General features: G+C 37.7%; 1 protein-coding gene across 6 annotated transcripts in view; it reads right to left on the reverse strand.

The window, feature by feature from the left end:
• STXBP5 (syntaxin binding protein 5) overlaps nucleotides 1-16,190 on the reverse strand; it is a 180,589-nt gene that overhangs the window by 130,361 nt on the left and 34,038 nt on the right. For all 6 annotated transcript variants that reach the window (XM_058666735.1, XM_058666644.1, XM_058666704.1 and 3 more), the window contains exons 3-4: nucleotides 6,384-6,465; nucleotides 3,099-3,199 (exon numbers count right to left, since the gene is read on the reverse strand). In XM_058666735.1, coding sequence (XP_058522718.1) covers nucleotides 3,099-3,199; nucleotides 6,384-6,465 — 183 coding nt within the window. The remainder of the gene's footprint in view (nucleotides 1-3,098; nucleotides 3,200-6,383; nucleotides 6,466-16,190) is intronic.

A 16,190-nucleotide genomic window follows, 5' to 3' on the forward strand; every position in this document is an offset into this window, starting at 1 on the left:
TTGTGTACTTCAACAGGCTGATTCTAAAGTTTATCTGGAAAGGCAAAAGACTGAATAGCAAACACAAAACTGAATGAAGACAAGGCTGGAAAATCAATGCTAGCTTACTCAAGATTTACCATGAAACTGGCATGTGTTAAGACACAAATAAGACCAAATGGATTAAAAACAATCTGGAAACAGCCTACAAATACATGGTCTTTAGGCATCAATGCTATTTATAGACTGTAATTCATACACAAAGAAATTACAGTAATCTAGATATAAAACTTGAACCTTTCACAAAAAATAAATCAACATGGACTACACAACTAAACAATGTGTAAAACTATGAAGTTTCCATAACATAACATAACAGTTTGAAATCTAGGTCTGACTCTAAGTTAGCTGATAAATTGTCTTTTTTATTTAAAAAAACTAATAATCTATTGTAAAAGCAGACAGAGAGAGAGAGAAAATGACAGAGAAGAAAAGAGAGGGCTCTCCTATGTCTTGGTTCACTCTCCAAATAGCCAAGACTGCGCCAGTCTGAAGACAAGAGCTCAAAACTCAATCCATGTCTCCCACATAATAGCTTGAGTTCTAATTACTTGAATGACAGCCACTGCTTCCTAGGTTGTGCTTCAATAGAAAGCTAGAACTGAAATCAGTTGGGCCAAGAACCCAGCCAGTGGGATTGGGAATATGAACATGACAGGTAGCTTCTACGACCATGTCAGGGACATGTTAGATACAAAAAAGTATCATCCCTGAAGGAAAAGCTGAGAACATACTAAGAAACTCCAGCAGGGAGTGGCATATCAGGCCAACCCTCCGTCTGATGGTACCAGCATCCAAAGTAGGTGCTGGTTCTAGTCCAGGCTGCCCCACTGATCCAGCTCCCTGCCTACTGCCTGGGAAAGCAGTGGAGGACAGCCCAAGACCTAAGGCCCCTGCATCTACCTGGGTGATCCAGAAGAAGCTTCTGACTCCTGGCTTCAGACAGGCTCAGCTCCAGTTGTCTGGTCATTTGGGGAATGAACCAGCAGATGCAAGACCTCTTTTTCTGTCTCTTTCTGACTATAAAATCTGCCCTTCAAATCAAAATAAATCTAAAAAAGATAAAATAACAACAACAAACCCCCAAAATTTCCGTTATTCAGATTACATTGTTAAAATAATAAAAATTCATGGATTAGGAGGAAACATTTGCAACAAAATCTATACAAACGGGTAATGTCCAACAAACTAACAATACAGTATGTTAACAATAGGATTGCTCACTGCCAGAAAGACAAACTGGTCCAGCAGTGAGGATGATAGTGTGTCACTTTTCTTACAAAGCAAAGCATGGTCTTACCATAGAATATAGCTATAGCGGGCCCGGCGACGTGGCCTAGCGGCTAAAGTCCTCGCCTTGAAAGCCCCAGGATCCCATATGGGCGCCAGTTCTGATCCTGGCAGCTCCACTTCCCATCCAGCTCCCTGCTTGTGGCCTGGGAAAGCAGTCGAGGACAGCCCAAAGCTTTGAGACCCTGCACCCGTGTGGGAGACCCGGAAGAGGTTCCAGGTTCCCGGCATCGGATCGGCGCGCACCGGCCATTGCGCTCACTTGGGGAGTGAATCATCAGACGGAAGATCTTCCTCTCTGTCTCTCCTCCTCTCTGTATATCTGACTTTGTAATAAAATAAATAAATCTTTAAAAAAAAAAAAGAATATAGCTATAGCACGCCCAGTTATCCAACTGTGTTAGATGTACATCAACAAAAAGCTGCACCTTGAATATTTTTGGGATTTAATCAATAAATGAAGAGGAAAAACAAACTCTAGTACACCCACACAATGGGAAGTTAGCGATTTAAAAAAAAAAAAAACTATGAATCCACACACTGAAAGACACTGTACTGGACAGGCACTCAACCTAGTAATTAAGATGCCAGTTAAAATTCCCACACACCACATTACAGTACCTCCACATCCCATCTCAGAATAACACTATGCTATCTGACACCAGTTTCTGACTTCAGCTTCCTGCTGAAGCGCAAAAGTTCAGGTAATAGATAGGTATTGTGGCATACCAGCTTACGTGGCCCCAGCGACACTAGCACAGTGTCAGTATGGATACTGGTGCCATGCGGGCACCAGTTCAAGTCAGAGCTGCTTCGAATCCAGCTCTTTGATAACACATCTGGGAAAGCAGTAGAGAATGACCCAAAGCCTTGGTCTCCTGTGCACTTGGGGAGACCTGTATAGGTTCCTGGCTTCAGCCTGGCTCACTCTCATCTGTTATGGTCACTGGGGTGTGAAGCACTGGATAGTTGATTTCTCTGTCTCTCTCTAATTCTTGCCTTCAAATATAAAAACACTTAAAACAAATGGAAGTGAAAACAGGTCTTTCCAATCAAAGCCAAAAATTTACAAGCTATAATAGACGGATTTTTTTTTTGATCCATGTATTCTACAAATTAATTTTACAGGCGAGTAGTTCAAAAAGTTCGTGGAAAATGGAATTAAAATACAAGTTCACTGTGGTGCAAAATTTTCTTTAATTCAGGAATAGATTTTCCATAATGAATTTCCCATAAACATAATAACAATCCCTCATATATGTAGAAAGGGGCATAGGTATCAATCACAGTGTCCCAAGGGAGCAAATTAAACAGCAGACGAGAAATCACACCAATGTCCACTGATGAAGTTAACTAAATCAGCCATAACACTTGTATACAATGAAACACTATGAAGCTCTAAAGATAACCCAGGATGATTTAAATGTGCTGACATGAGACATATCTAGCAGATATTGATAAATAAAAACAACTTACAGGAAAATATTACATAATTTCTGTTTTACTTAAAAAAAACACTAGAGGGATAAAGCTACCTATTTTTTGCTTATATATAAGACTGTTTACAGTTTTTGTGCTGCCTCAGGAAAGAAGCTGGGCTTTGGAAGGAAGGAATCTTGCTTTCATTCTATCTTCTTTGAAGTGTTCAAATTACTTCTTAGTGTATGTGTGAAGTCCAACAATATACACAAAATCAAAGAATAAAATTAAAAGAAGGTAGAACAGAGTAGCAAATGCCTTCACTATAATAAATACTGAGAGAATCTTACCGTTCTCTGCAAAACTTCAGCGAATGCAGTATGGCGGGCCTCTTCTGTCGCAAATTCCACAAATGTAACGTGTCATCAGCCAGGGCGCTCACGAGAGCTCCCTTCAAAATAAAGCACATTTCACATACACATATTTCACAAGCAATGAGACTGCCAAAAAGTTGCCACAAAAACTCATTCCAAATTTCGAAACTTCCTGCCATTAAATATCTAAGAAGCATTTAACCCACTCAAAGTCTTAATAGCAAATGCAAAAGAGTTCATTTATATATACAGCTCTATACAAATTAATATGTATCTTATCATAGCCAATGATTTAAAGTATACTTTAGTACCTTATAAGTAAAAAGTAGACTAGGATATAGCAGGACATGGCAGTTGACACTTAATTATTTAAAATTAGGTCAGGGGCTGGCGTGATGGCACCAGAGGCCAGCCCTCTACCTTTAGTGCCAGCATCCCAAACAGGTACAGGTTTAGCCTGGGCTGCTGCACTTCCCATCCAGCTCCCTATTTGTGGCCTGGGAAGCAGCAGAGGATGGCCCATTGCCTTGTACCCTGCACCCGCATGGGAGACCCAGCAGAAGCTCCCAGCTTCTGGCTTCAGACTGGCTCAACTCTGGCTGTTGCAGCCATTTGAGGAGTGAAACATGGATGGGAAATCTCTTTCTCTGTCTCTTCTTCTCTTTGTAAATCCGCCTTTCAAATAAAAAATCTTAAAGAAAACAAACAGGTCAGACTCTAAGTTATTTGGTTATTACTGTACATATTTCTCTAGTAGATAACAATATATAAAAATAATCTCATTTCACTTGACATAAACCAAATTCTTATGAATTTACTAGAACTAGATAATAATTCTATAAAAAATAAATACAGCATCTGGCACAACTGTCCAATGTCTGAACAGCTGAAAACGTGACTAAACTAGAAAGTGAAAACATCAGATGCTTTTAAATATTATTTATGGGGAAGGATATGCCTGGCAGTATTTGAGAATCATCCAGGTGGTTTGGTGTCACCCCAAATACAACAAAATCAGGATTTCAAGAGCAAGGATCCATACAAGTGTATTTTAAAAGCTCTCCACAATGTTGTGATGTGCGAATAAGATTAAAAAAAAGTCTCTAGGGTGATGACTGGCTTATTAAATCACCTTTAGGCTTTTCCTCAGAGGAGTCAGGTACCTTTCCTTAGTATTAAGAAGAGTAACAGAAATAAAATACCAAAATCGATACAAATTTTTAAAATATTTGAAATTGCAATCCTTTAAATTACTAATTTAAAATCATTGGTTTCTTATGTACCAATGGGGATTAAAACTGCTATTGGGCCCAGCGCAATAGCATAGCAGTTGCGGTTCTTGCCTTGAAAGCACCGGGATCCCATATGGGCAACAGTTCTGATCCCCGCAGCCCCGCTTCCCATCCAGCTCCCTGCCTGTGGCCTGGGAGTGCAGTCAAGGATGGCCCGAGGCTTTGGGTCCCTGCAACCACGTGGGAGAACTGGAAGAAGCTCCTGGCTCCTGGCTTCGGATTGGCTCAGCTTCGGCCGTTGCGGCTGTTTGGGGAGTGAACCATCTGCCTCTCCTCCTCTCTGTCTGCGTTTCCAATAAAAATAAATAAATCTTTTTAAAAAACTGCTATCAAGGTAAAATTAACATTAATATTCTCTCCAAGTCATTTCCACATTCAAAATTCTAGGAGGACTACTGTACTGAATAGCTCTTATTGCTATAACACTATAGGGCAAAAGCAAGAAGTTTATATAGCCCATACACTCTCCTTCATTAGAAAACATCCTTTTATCTCTACCACTTAAGAATCAAGAAATTGAAAGAATTCAGGATAGCAAGATTTGAACCATTAATTTCGAATTTCAACTACAGTATCAAAGGCTTCTTTCATCTGACCAAGTCGACCTGCCAAATCATGGTCAGGAGGAGTGAGTTCCTGAAGACCCTGAAGATGACCTAACTGGAGACTTCTCGGAGAAGAGAGCCTAGGACAGGCCTGAGGAGTTGGAGAACAGCACAGCTGAACCAAAGGAAAATGAAACGGGACATGGGAAAGGTCTCGCTCTCCCTGCAGTGAAAGGGAGGTCCTCCCACACTCCGGAAGCAGAGCACAGGTTACTGAAAGTAAGGGTGGCAGGAATATTTCGAAAATGATGAGAACTGCCTTTCCCTCACGGGCCATGAGCTCAAACAGGTGCACATGAAGACAAAGCAGCCAAGAAGAAATAGCTTCAGGAAAAGCGGCTTCCCACGGAGCCCCAGTCTCTGCCTGCACTCCCTCAGCTCTAGAAGCAGGGGTAAGCAGGCTTGAGGACTGGGACCCACACAGCAGCACCAGGGAAGCATTAGACAGTGATGCCTGCGCACAGATACAGCTGCCCCAGCAAAGGGCCTGGGTGCTGAGGCAGTGCACCAAAGAAACTGCTCTTCTGCTTTCCTTATGTTCTTGTTGAATTCTTCATTCACAGGGGCAATGGTCATAACCCAAAGGGGAAACGACTGGTTTGGTTAGCTTTCGTTGTTCTTCCCCGTTTTCCAGTTAATTATCAGGTGTGTGTGCAGGGAGACTTGTACATGTAGTGTGCACACACCCCCGTGTGATGCACAGGTAGCAGCTGGCAGGGCAGAGGCAGCAATCTGGGGCATCCACCCCTGCCAATGATAAAGTGACTACTGAAGTTATAATTATATTAAATTAATGTTAATAGTGTGGACATTTTATTTTTGGCTGCTTGGGTAACTTTAGCCTTAACCAAGTCAATGTGGCTTTTTGTTTTTTATTTTTTCTTTTCAGGTAAATTTGTAAAATATTTAGATATAAGGAAATGTACTAATTTTGTGGTTTTGATAGTCAGGGTGGATTTTAAAATATGAATTTTGTGATGATTTAAAGCTTAAGATGATTTTGTTAACATTATTTACATATTTAAAAAATTATGTTGGCTCTCTGGATGTATTTCAAAGCAACTCAGTAAATAACTATGTTCTGCTATTTGTAATAAGCTCAAAGTTTAATATGGATATTTTACTCATGGCATAATTTCAATATCTCAAATAAATAATAAATGCAGCACCTTGTTTCAAAAATAATTATACCACTACATCTGCAACACTATACATTATTTATGTAACCATCCAATATTCCGTAATGATACCTTAAAATGTATTTACTCTAGATTGCAAGAAATTAACTTTCTGTTCAAATATTTAAACATAAATAAATACAAGAATCCAGAAATCAACAGGAGAGAGGACAGCCGTTCACTCACCTCATTAATCAGGAACTGAAGTTGGATTACTGCAGCCCCACTGTCATGCTGGCAATAACATTCCACTCCTGGACGACCAAAGCTGCCATGAATTCCATTAAGGAGTTTGTAATACAGATGCAATTCTTCTCCTTCAGAAATCAGTTGATTATTTAACAGGTTAATATTATTTCAGAGACCTTGTAATTACTATAACTATTCACTGAGATTGAAATTCAGAGTTAGATTTATTACACATTACTCTAGACAGTTTCTGGTGATTATCTCAAGCATGAGGGATTACAGACTTATAGTGCAGTAGGCATCTCCACTTCCAGACAAAGATGAACTCCCAATGAAACTGTTTACTGTATACTGACAATAGGATGCCGGACTCTCTGCCACTGTCCATGCCCGCAATGATGGACACATGACTGTGTATGAAGAACTGTACTACAGTAATCATACAAGGGAACTCAGTGAGGGGGGAGGGGAAAGGAAATTCCCACGATCTATGGAACTGTATCATAAAATGATAATAAAAAAGAAAAAAACAAGAAAACTGTTTCTCAGGCAAAAAATAATAAAAAATAAATACATAAAAACAGCATAATGTATACCTAAGATACTTTATTCTGATCCAAATTGTTCCCTTCTTGTTAACATAATATTTTGCTTCAACTATTATTGCAGACATGTTATATATATTTAAGATAATCCTCTATAATGCATTTTTCATGTGTTATTATTCCTTACTTGGTTTTTTTAATTCAGTTCATTTTTTCTACGTCTTTAAATCTTTCTCATTTTGATTTGAAAAGCAGACAAACATACCACACACCCAAACACACAGATTTTCCATCCACTTATTCACTCCTTAAATTCCAGTTACAACCAAGACCAAATGGCAGCCACGCGCCCAAAACCTAAGTCTGTCATGAGCCATCACTTGCTGCCTCCCAGAGCGCGTTTCAGCAGAAGCTGGATGAAAAACAGAGGCAGGCACTCCAACTTGGGATACAGACAACATGATAGGCTCTCTTAGACTCTACTTAAGCAGATAGGGAAACTCAAGAACTGAAAAATTACTTTCCCCAAATCAGATAACTAGAAGATAGCATTGATAGAATCTGAATAAGAACAAAAGCGAACAATCAAAAACCCAAAGGCTTAAAGGATTCGCATGTGCACTTCAGCATGAGACGTGGTGTCTTAACAGGGGTGCCCCTTCTGGTTTTTCTCAATGCAAAAACTGTGCTCTAAGTTTCCATTTTGTATGTCTTGTTTTCTTTGGATTTCTAGAATGAAATGTATTTTTATGGAATTTCTTTTGTTGTTTTTACACTAGCAGGTAAGTTTTATTTCATAAACCAGTAAATTGTGTAGGCTTAGCACATAGTGCCCTACTCTTTAAGCACAGAATTATTAAGTGGTAGAACCTTTTTTAATCTAGCACCAATTAGCATATTTTGTAGTTTCCACCTTACATGAATGAAGTCATTAAAATTTATCTCATCTTGTCACTTGAGCATCATATTTTACATTTTAAAGTGAGTTACTGTAGAGAATCAGAAACATCACACCTGGTTTACGTATGATTTTTATCACAAAACAGATCATTTGCTAATTTCTGGATATTATCCTAAGATATTTTCTTTGATTATGAGTCTATCACTGAAGATCAGGCTGCTTTTCCTTAATGAAATACAGCTACACCTATCCAGATTAACTTTTAAATAGGACTTTAAAGATGTGGGCAATGTATCATGTATATAAAATGTTTTGTTCTCTCATCCTGAACAGCTTTATCTCACACACACTTAATCTTATAGGAGATTTTAAGAGACTGATCTTCAGGAAATGTTCCCAAACTATCTATCTTAGATTTTCATTTTTTTAAAAATACTTCTTTTCTGCATTCATATTACATCAGAATTACTATGAAGATAAATTATTTTATTAGAATATCAAGTATAATAGGTGCAGATTTGGGAATATACAAATTTGATTTTTGATAAACAAAGAATAATAGCTGACTAAGCATTCTAGGAAGATCTTGAAAGTAAAATTCACTGTGTTAACATTTTAATAATGGAGAATAAAAAAGTGCTTATATATCTCAGAAAGAAATGACATGGAGGTCAAGAAAATTTTGATGACCTTCATGACACAATTCTATGAAATAAAAAGGTAGTTTTATATTTAACAATTTAGTCATTTAATTTGTAGATGATAATGTGTCTTCATAATAGCAACCGCTTAATTGATATCTACTGAATTTTGGTCACTGTGCCTTAATGCAAAAGTGCACTTAATTTAGGAGAGGTAATTATCAATATTTTACTGATGACTCAGAAAAATTACTTTGTTTCAAAGGTTTTTTGTTTGTTTGTTTTTTGGTTGAGTGGGGCAATATACACAGTTGTATCTAGCCCATAAAAGCTACCGGAATAAGGGAAAAATTTCATCGTGAATTATTTTTCCATTATAGCAAATTGTCTAGAATCAAATTTTTAAAATGGAGATGAAGGACATGTAATCAGGAGAGAATAAAAATAACAGGAATTTTGCAGCAAGTGGTTCTCGGTATTAGTGATCTGCCACGATTCTGGCCCTACGGTAGATTTCCTAAATCCAAAGTGCCTGATTCGGTTGGGTGGGGTTCTGGCTTTAAGGGAGCATAGAACATCTGCGGATCTATTTTCAAAACAGTTCACATACCATCTCTATTTATTGTGATTTAGAGAACTCACTGTCCATTTTCTGTGAAAAATCCAGTTAATAGACACCTAGTCCAGTGTTCAGAACTGCAATGAATATCTAAATAAGTATATTCTCCAATTAGTAGCCAGTTGGTATTTAACATGATGTACTCATTATATTAACTAAATATCACTTTACAGTGTGTATCATATCATATAATACAAGCAAATGTCAAATTTGAATACATTAAATTACAAAACAGTGTGTCAGATATAAATAATTATGTTCTTTCATGCCTGTTATGATCACTCCTTCCTGAATATAAGGGTCTTTCCAATACTGACATAATTAATTAAGAGTTAACATTCTTTTAGAAAATGGTCAAAAACCGGGCATGCATGGTATAGCAGACAAGGTCAACAAGTGCACCACTGGCACTCCATACAGAAGGCAGGTTCATGTCCTTGACACTCCACTTCCAATCCAACTCCCTGCTAATGGCCTACATAAAACAGAAGATGCCCCAAGCTCTTGAGACACTGCCACCCAAACGGGAGATGTGGAGGAAGCTCCTGGCTCCCAATTAGGACTGGTTACTGCAGCCATCTGGGGAGTGAACCAGAAGACAGGAGATCTCTGTTTCTCCCTCTCTAACTTTACCTTTCAGAATAAGTAAATAAATCTTTGTAAAAATGTCTAACATTCTAATAAAGATTTCCTTGGTAAACTAGTCACATTTATTGTTACTATGTTCATAATTAAAGCAAACAGTCAAATTGAAATGGAGCAAAATCAAAAGACTACATATCCATTGAACATTCCTGTTTATTAAAAATAATTCATTTTTAGGGCCAGCGAGATAGCGTAATGGTTAAGGACCTCATCTTGCACGCACTGGGATCCCATATGGGCGCCAGTTCTAATCCCAGCAGCTCCACTTCCCATCCAGCTCCCTGCTTGTGGCCTGGGAAAGCAGTCGAGGATGGACCAATGCTTTGGGACCCTGCACTCTTGTGGCAGACCAGGAGGAAGTTCCTGGCTCCTGTCTTTGGATCGGCACAGCACCAGCCGTTGTGCTCACTTGGGGAGTGAATCATGGGATGGAAGATCTTCCTCCCTGTCTCTCCTCCTCCCTGTATATCTGCCTTTCCAATAAAATAAATAAATCTTTTTTTAAAAAACTCATGTTATAACTGTATGAATCAATTACACAACAAGGCTAAACGTTTATCAATCCCTTTCTCAGTAGTACTTTGTTTTACCTTATAACACTGAAATTCAATGCATTCTTTTGAAAATAGGACACTCCTCCTGGATCAATTACCTTTCTAACTTTTTATACTGCTTGCTTATCACAAACTATTATCTCTGCCTAATTCTTTCAGTCATCTTTACTTCTGGAGCAAATCACTTAAAATATCTGACCCCATGTCACATCCCATTGTAGCTATTTGGTGAGTGAACCAGTAAATGGAAAATCTCTTTCCATAATCCTACTTTCCAAATAAATAACATAACTATTAAAAGGAAAAGCTTACTTGGGTACAACAAATTCTCCAGAAATTTTCTGAAGACAGTTCATAAGCTAGAAGCAGAGTTTTGAATACAACGTTAGATAATTCACACGCTATCTCTAGGTAAGCAACAAGGTAAAGAAAATTATTACAAAGAAACGTTAATGGAGCTGAAACAGCAATCAAGGCAGGAAAACCAGGAAGAAATGTGCAGATAAGCAGAAAGAAAAAAGAGATGATAAAACCTTTTACTTACACTGTTATAAAAGCATTCATCCACTTGCCTAAATAGCTGCTTTGGCTACTACTATTACAACTTTTTTGTCATTGTTTGGAATGGGAGAGATGAAAAGTAGAATCGGGGGAGGGGGAGATTTTAATTATATCATCATCACTACTTCAACTTACATTTAGTAAATACTTACTATTTATCACATATTAAATATCCGCTACCTTATAACAGTACCTCTAAAATGAACCAGTTTGCAAATACTGAAACTTAGGCACAAGTTTCAGTAAATCACTAGCCAAGGTAATACAGCTAATTAGTAAGGAAGATAAAATTTCCAGATCTTACAACATGCATCACCAAACCTTATTACACGAAATAGAAAAGTACATTAAGAAACATTTTCACAGGTGAATGCAACTTGATATCTTGTTGTAAAAGATCTTAAATTGGGGAAATAAATATTGAAGAACTATAGTATCCCACATGTAAATACTTAATAAAGCCAGATTGATTTAATACTACAAAGAAAAAAAATGTAACTTTTAGTAGCAAATAAATAGCAAAATTAATTAGACAACAGATGGTAAGGCAAAGAAAAAATGGTATCTTATTGGGAAAAATAAGTTCTAATATTTTATAACATGGTACAATGACTATAGTGCAAGTAATATTATATATATATTTTTTAAATAACTAGGAAAGAATAAGTTTCCATAAAAAGAAAATGGCAAATGTTTACAGCCAGAAATGCAAAATATCCTAATTTGATCACTATAAATTATATATAAGTGTCAAATTTTTATACTGTACCCAATAAAGTGTCAATAAACTGCACCAACTAAAAAAAAACAACCCAGCACTTACTTTTCATTTATATTACACAAAATACTAGCTTAAATACAGAAAAATATGCCCCAGTAGGATAAACAAAAGTTTGGAATTTCATATTCCAATTCTGAGACCAGTGACTTCATCTGTAAAATTATTACCCAAAAAAAAAAAAACACGTTTAAGGCCTGGCATGGTAGCTTAGTGGCTAAAGTCCTCGCCTTGAATGTGCCAGAATACCATGTGGAAACCTGTTCTAATTCCAGCGAATCCGCTTCCCATCCAGCTCCCTGCCTGTGGACTGGGAAAGTAGTTGAGGATGGCCCAAAGCCTTGGGATCCTGCACCCACGAGGGAGGCCTGGGAGAGGCTCCTGGCTACGGGCTTCAGATTCGCGCTTCTCCAGCCACTGCAGCCACTTGGAGAGTGAATCAACAGACGGAAGATCTTCCTCTCTGTCTCTCCTCCTCTGTATATCCGACTTTCCAAAAAATATAAAATAAATCTTTTTTAAAAAAAGACATTTTAGAGCCTGCAGGTATATGAGAGGCCAGGATTCAGTGACCTTATTGTCAGAAATCGTGAGAACAATGGAATATACTGTATGAATAGAAAACAAGACAAAAATCCCCATGATTCATCTCAACAGGCTTACCAAAGGTCTTTGGCAGCGATCCAATATCCCTTCACAAGAAAACACTCAATTAAATTAGTAATGTAGAAAACTTCCTCAAAAGGTCAAAGGACATCTATGAAAAACTCACAGCTAACATCATATTTAAAGATGGAATGAGTATTTTCCTGCCAAGATCAGCAAAGTGCCACGATGTCCATGCTTGTCGCTTCTACCTATTATACTAAATATTCCAGTCAGAGGAAACCAGCAAGAAAAACAAATACAAAATGTTCAGCTTGGAAAGGAAGCATAAAACTAGTTCTATTTATAGATGTCATAATCTTACATACAAGAAAATTCTAAATTCACTAAAAAAAGATTAGAACAAATAAACATGTTCAGCAAGACTGCATAAATCAAGATCAATAAAAAAATCAATTGTACTTTCTGTATGCTAGCAATGAACAATCTGAAAATAAAATTAAGAAATAATTCAATTTGCAGTAATATCACAAAGAGCAAAATATTTAGAAATAACACATCCAAAGAAATGCAAAATTCATACAAAAATATAAATTAGTACCGACGATAAATGTAAATACATAGAAAGACATTCCAGATGCATGGATGGGAGTATTATCAAAAGGGTAACAGTCACCAAATTAAATCCTAGATGTCTTCACCAGATGACAAGCTAATCCTGAAATTTACACAGAAAGGCGAGGCACCCAGTCTATCCAAGATTCCTGTCAATCTTGACACATGAAAACACAGCTGGAGCTTTTACGGCTTGGATTTCAAAATTTACCATAATTTTAAAACAACCAGAACATAATGGTATTGACACAAGCTATATATACAGATCAATACAATAAACTAATAATCCAGAAATAAACTCTTTCTTTTATGATCAATAAATTTCTGGCAAAGATTTCAAGACAATGCAAAATATTCTCCAACAAATGATGCCAGGATAACTGGATACCCACGTGATAAGCACTTCACACATACACAATTACTAGTTCAGAATGAAACAGACCTAATTATAACAGCTACAACCATAAAAGTCTTAGAAAAAAAAAACAGAAAAGTAAATCCTCATAATCTTAGATTTGACAAGTCAGAAAAGCAGAAGCCACAAAATAAATCAGATGAATCTATCAAAATGAAAAATGAAATTCACAGGATATCATTAAAAATGTCGAAGTAAAATCCACAGAATGAGAGAAATTGTTTCTGAACCATATACGACAGACTTGGTAGCCAATAAAAAGAGAACACAATTTTAAAATGTAGAAAGCTATGTAGATATTTCTCCAAAGAAGATATACAAATAGTCCATAAGCATATGAAAAATGCCTAATATAATTATTCATTAAAGAAATGTTGCTCAAAACCACCACGAAATTCTACCTTACACTTTGTAGGACTGTTACAATGAAACAGGCAATAACAGGTGTTGATGAACACATGTAGGAATTAGAGCCCTCAGTTATCGCTGGAAAGACTTCTCATAGTCTGTTCTATTACCGTGACAAAAGAGGTGTGATTGATACTTTATTAGGAAAAGAGGTTTATTTGATTCTGCACTTCTGCAGATTCAAGGGCATGGAGTTGGCCATGGCTGGGCTCTCTTGAGAGTCTATTGTGGATGGCATCACAGTGCGTGGAATCCATGCAGCAAAGAGATCTCACAGAAAAACAGGAAGCCTGAGGACACAGCAAGTGGCTCTTTTCTAACAACTTGGTCTTGTGAAACTGAGAGTCCCATTAGAACTATCTTATTCCTTTCAGAAGGTAGCATCTCAATGACAGCTCCCAAAAAAAATCTCTCCTCTTCAAGATCCGATCACCTCTCGAGACGCCACACTGGGGTCTGAGCCTCCAATACATGAACTATTGGAGGATAACCTTCAGCCACTTTGCAAAACAGATCTGCAATTTTCCTTTTCTAAACAAAATGATCATGATTTCAAATCTCACTCCGAAAATATACAGAATTGAAAGCATACACCATACACAAACTCTACACAAATGTTCATGGGAGCATTATTCATAGATTCCACACACACAAAATCGAAATACTCATCACCTAATTAGACATATGTGGTGTATCTACACAATGAATAATAAGTCATAAATTTAAGACTTAGGGCCCAGCACAGTGGCCTAGCGGCTAGAGTCCTCGCCTTGAACACCCCGGGATCCCATATGGGCGCTGGTTCTAATCGCAGCAGCTCCACTTCCCATCCAGCTCCCTGCTTGTGGCCTGAAAGGGCAGTCGAGGATGGCCCAAAGTTTGGCTCCGGCACCCATGTGGGAGGCCTGGGGGAGGTTCCTGGCTCCTGGCTTCGGATCGGCTCAGCACTGGCCGTTGCATTCACTTGGGGAGTGAATCATCAGACGGAAGATCTTCCTCTCTATCTCTCCTCCTCTCTATATATCTGACTTTTTAATAAAAATAAATAAATCTTTAAAAAAATTTAAGACTTAAATTGCTAAGTGAAACACTGTTAACTTTGTTAAGTGAAACAAGACATTTGTATGAAAATCTCCCACAAGATAAAATTCAAAGAAGTAGAAAAAAGCTTGATTGCAAAGAAGTGGCTGGAGGGCTAATGGATTAACACTTAATGGATATGGGTTATCTTGTGGGATATGTTAATCATCTCCTGAAATTATAAAGTGCTAATAGTTATACAACTCTAAATATAATGAAAAACATAAAACCATCTACTTCCAAAATGCACTTTAGGAAAGAGATATATATATTTATATGTATGTATATATATATCACAAAGCTATATCACTAAAGCTATTATTTAAAAAACAATTGATTTGTATGAATAAATGCAACATATAGATAAGCAAAAAGAGGATGAACTTAAGACAAAAGATTGTAATTATTGTGGAAACAAAATTCACTATATTCTAAAATATACTCTCTTGTCTGGAATTTCTAACACTGACAAGCAATGAGTAAAATTAACTATTAAGATACAAACACAGTATGTATTTAACAGACAAGAAATATAGCATTATTTACAAATAAAATCTTAGGAAAAATATCTTTCTTTGCAAATTTAGATTGTTTATATCTCCATGTAGTAATTTATAATGTAAATTAATCCCTAAAAGAACTGATGAAAATATTCAGGAAATCATAATTTGAGATTATAACGATTAAAAAAAAAAAAAAGTAGGGCCTGGCGGCGTGGCCTTGCGGCTGAATTCCTCGCCTTGAACACCCCGGGATCCCATATGGACGCTGGTTCTAATCCTGGCAGTTCCACTTCCCATCCAGCTCCCTGCCTGTGGCCTGGGAAAGCAGTTGAGGATGGACCAATGCTTTGGGACCCTGCACCCAAGTGGGAGACCTGGAAAAGGTTCCTGGTTCCCGGCTTCGGATCGGCACAACACTGGCCATTGCGCTCACTTGCGGAGTGAATCATCGGATGGAAGATCTTCCTCTCTGTCTCTCCTCCTCTCTGTATATCTGGCTGTAGTAAAATAAATAAATCTTTATAAAAAAAAACCGTAGAGTGAGCAGTCATTTGCCCAGTGGCTAAGGTGCTGGCTGGGGCTCTGTGCACCTGCAAGGCAGAAGATGATGCCGAGTCTCTGCCACTACTGCCACTATGGCGGGAGATGTGGTTTGAGCTCTTGGCTCCATGGGCTCCTAGGAGATAAACTGCCAAATGGGAACTAACTCATTCTCATTCTCTCTCTCACTCTCTCTCTCTCCCTGTCTCATAAGTAAATAAACTTAAAAAGAAAAAATCCTAGCCATGAGTATTGGCACACCTGCTTCCCATAGTGGAGTGCTTTATTCAAGTCCAGGTTTGGTTTCTGATCCAACCCATACTCTGTTTCCTGCCAACAAGTATTCTGTGAAGGAGCAGGTGATGGTCCAAGCAGGTCCCTACCATCTCTGTG

The sequence above is a fragment of the Ochotona princeps genome, chromosome 1, assembly GCF_030435755.1.
Source record: "Ochotona princeps isolate mOchPri1 chromosome 1, mOchPri1.hap1, whole genome shotgun sequence".
Taxonomy (NCBI): Eukaryota; Metazoa; Chordata; class Mammalia; order Lagomorpha; family Ochotonidae; genus Ochotona; species Ochotona princeps.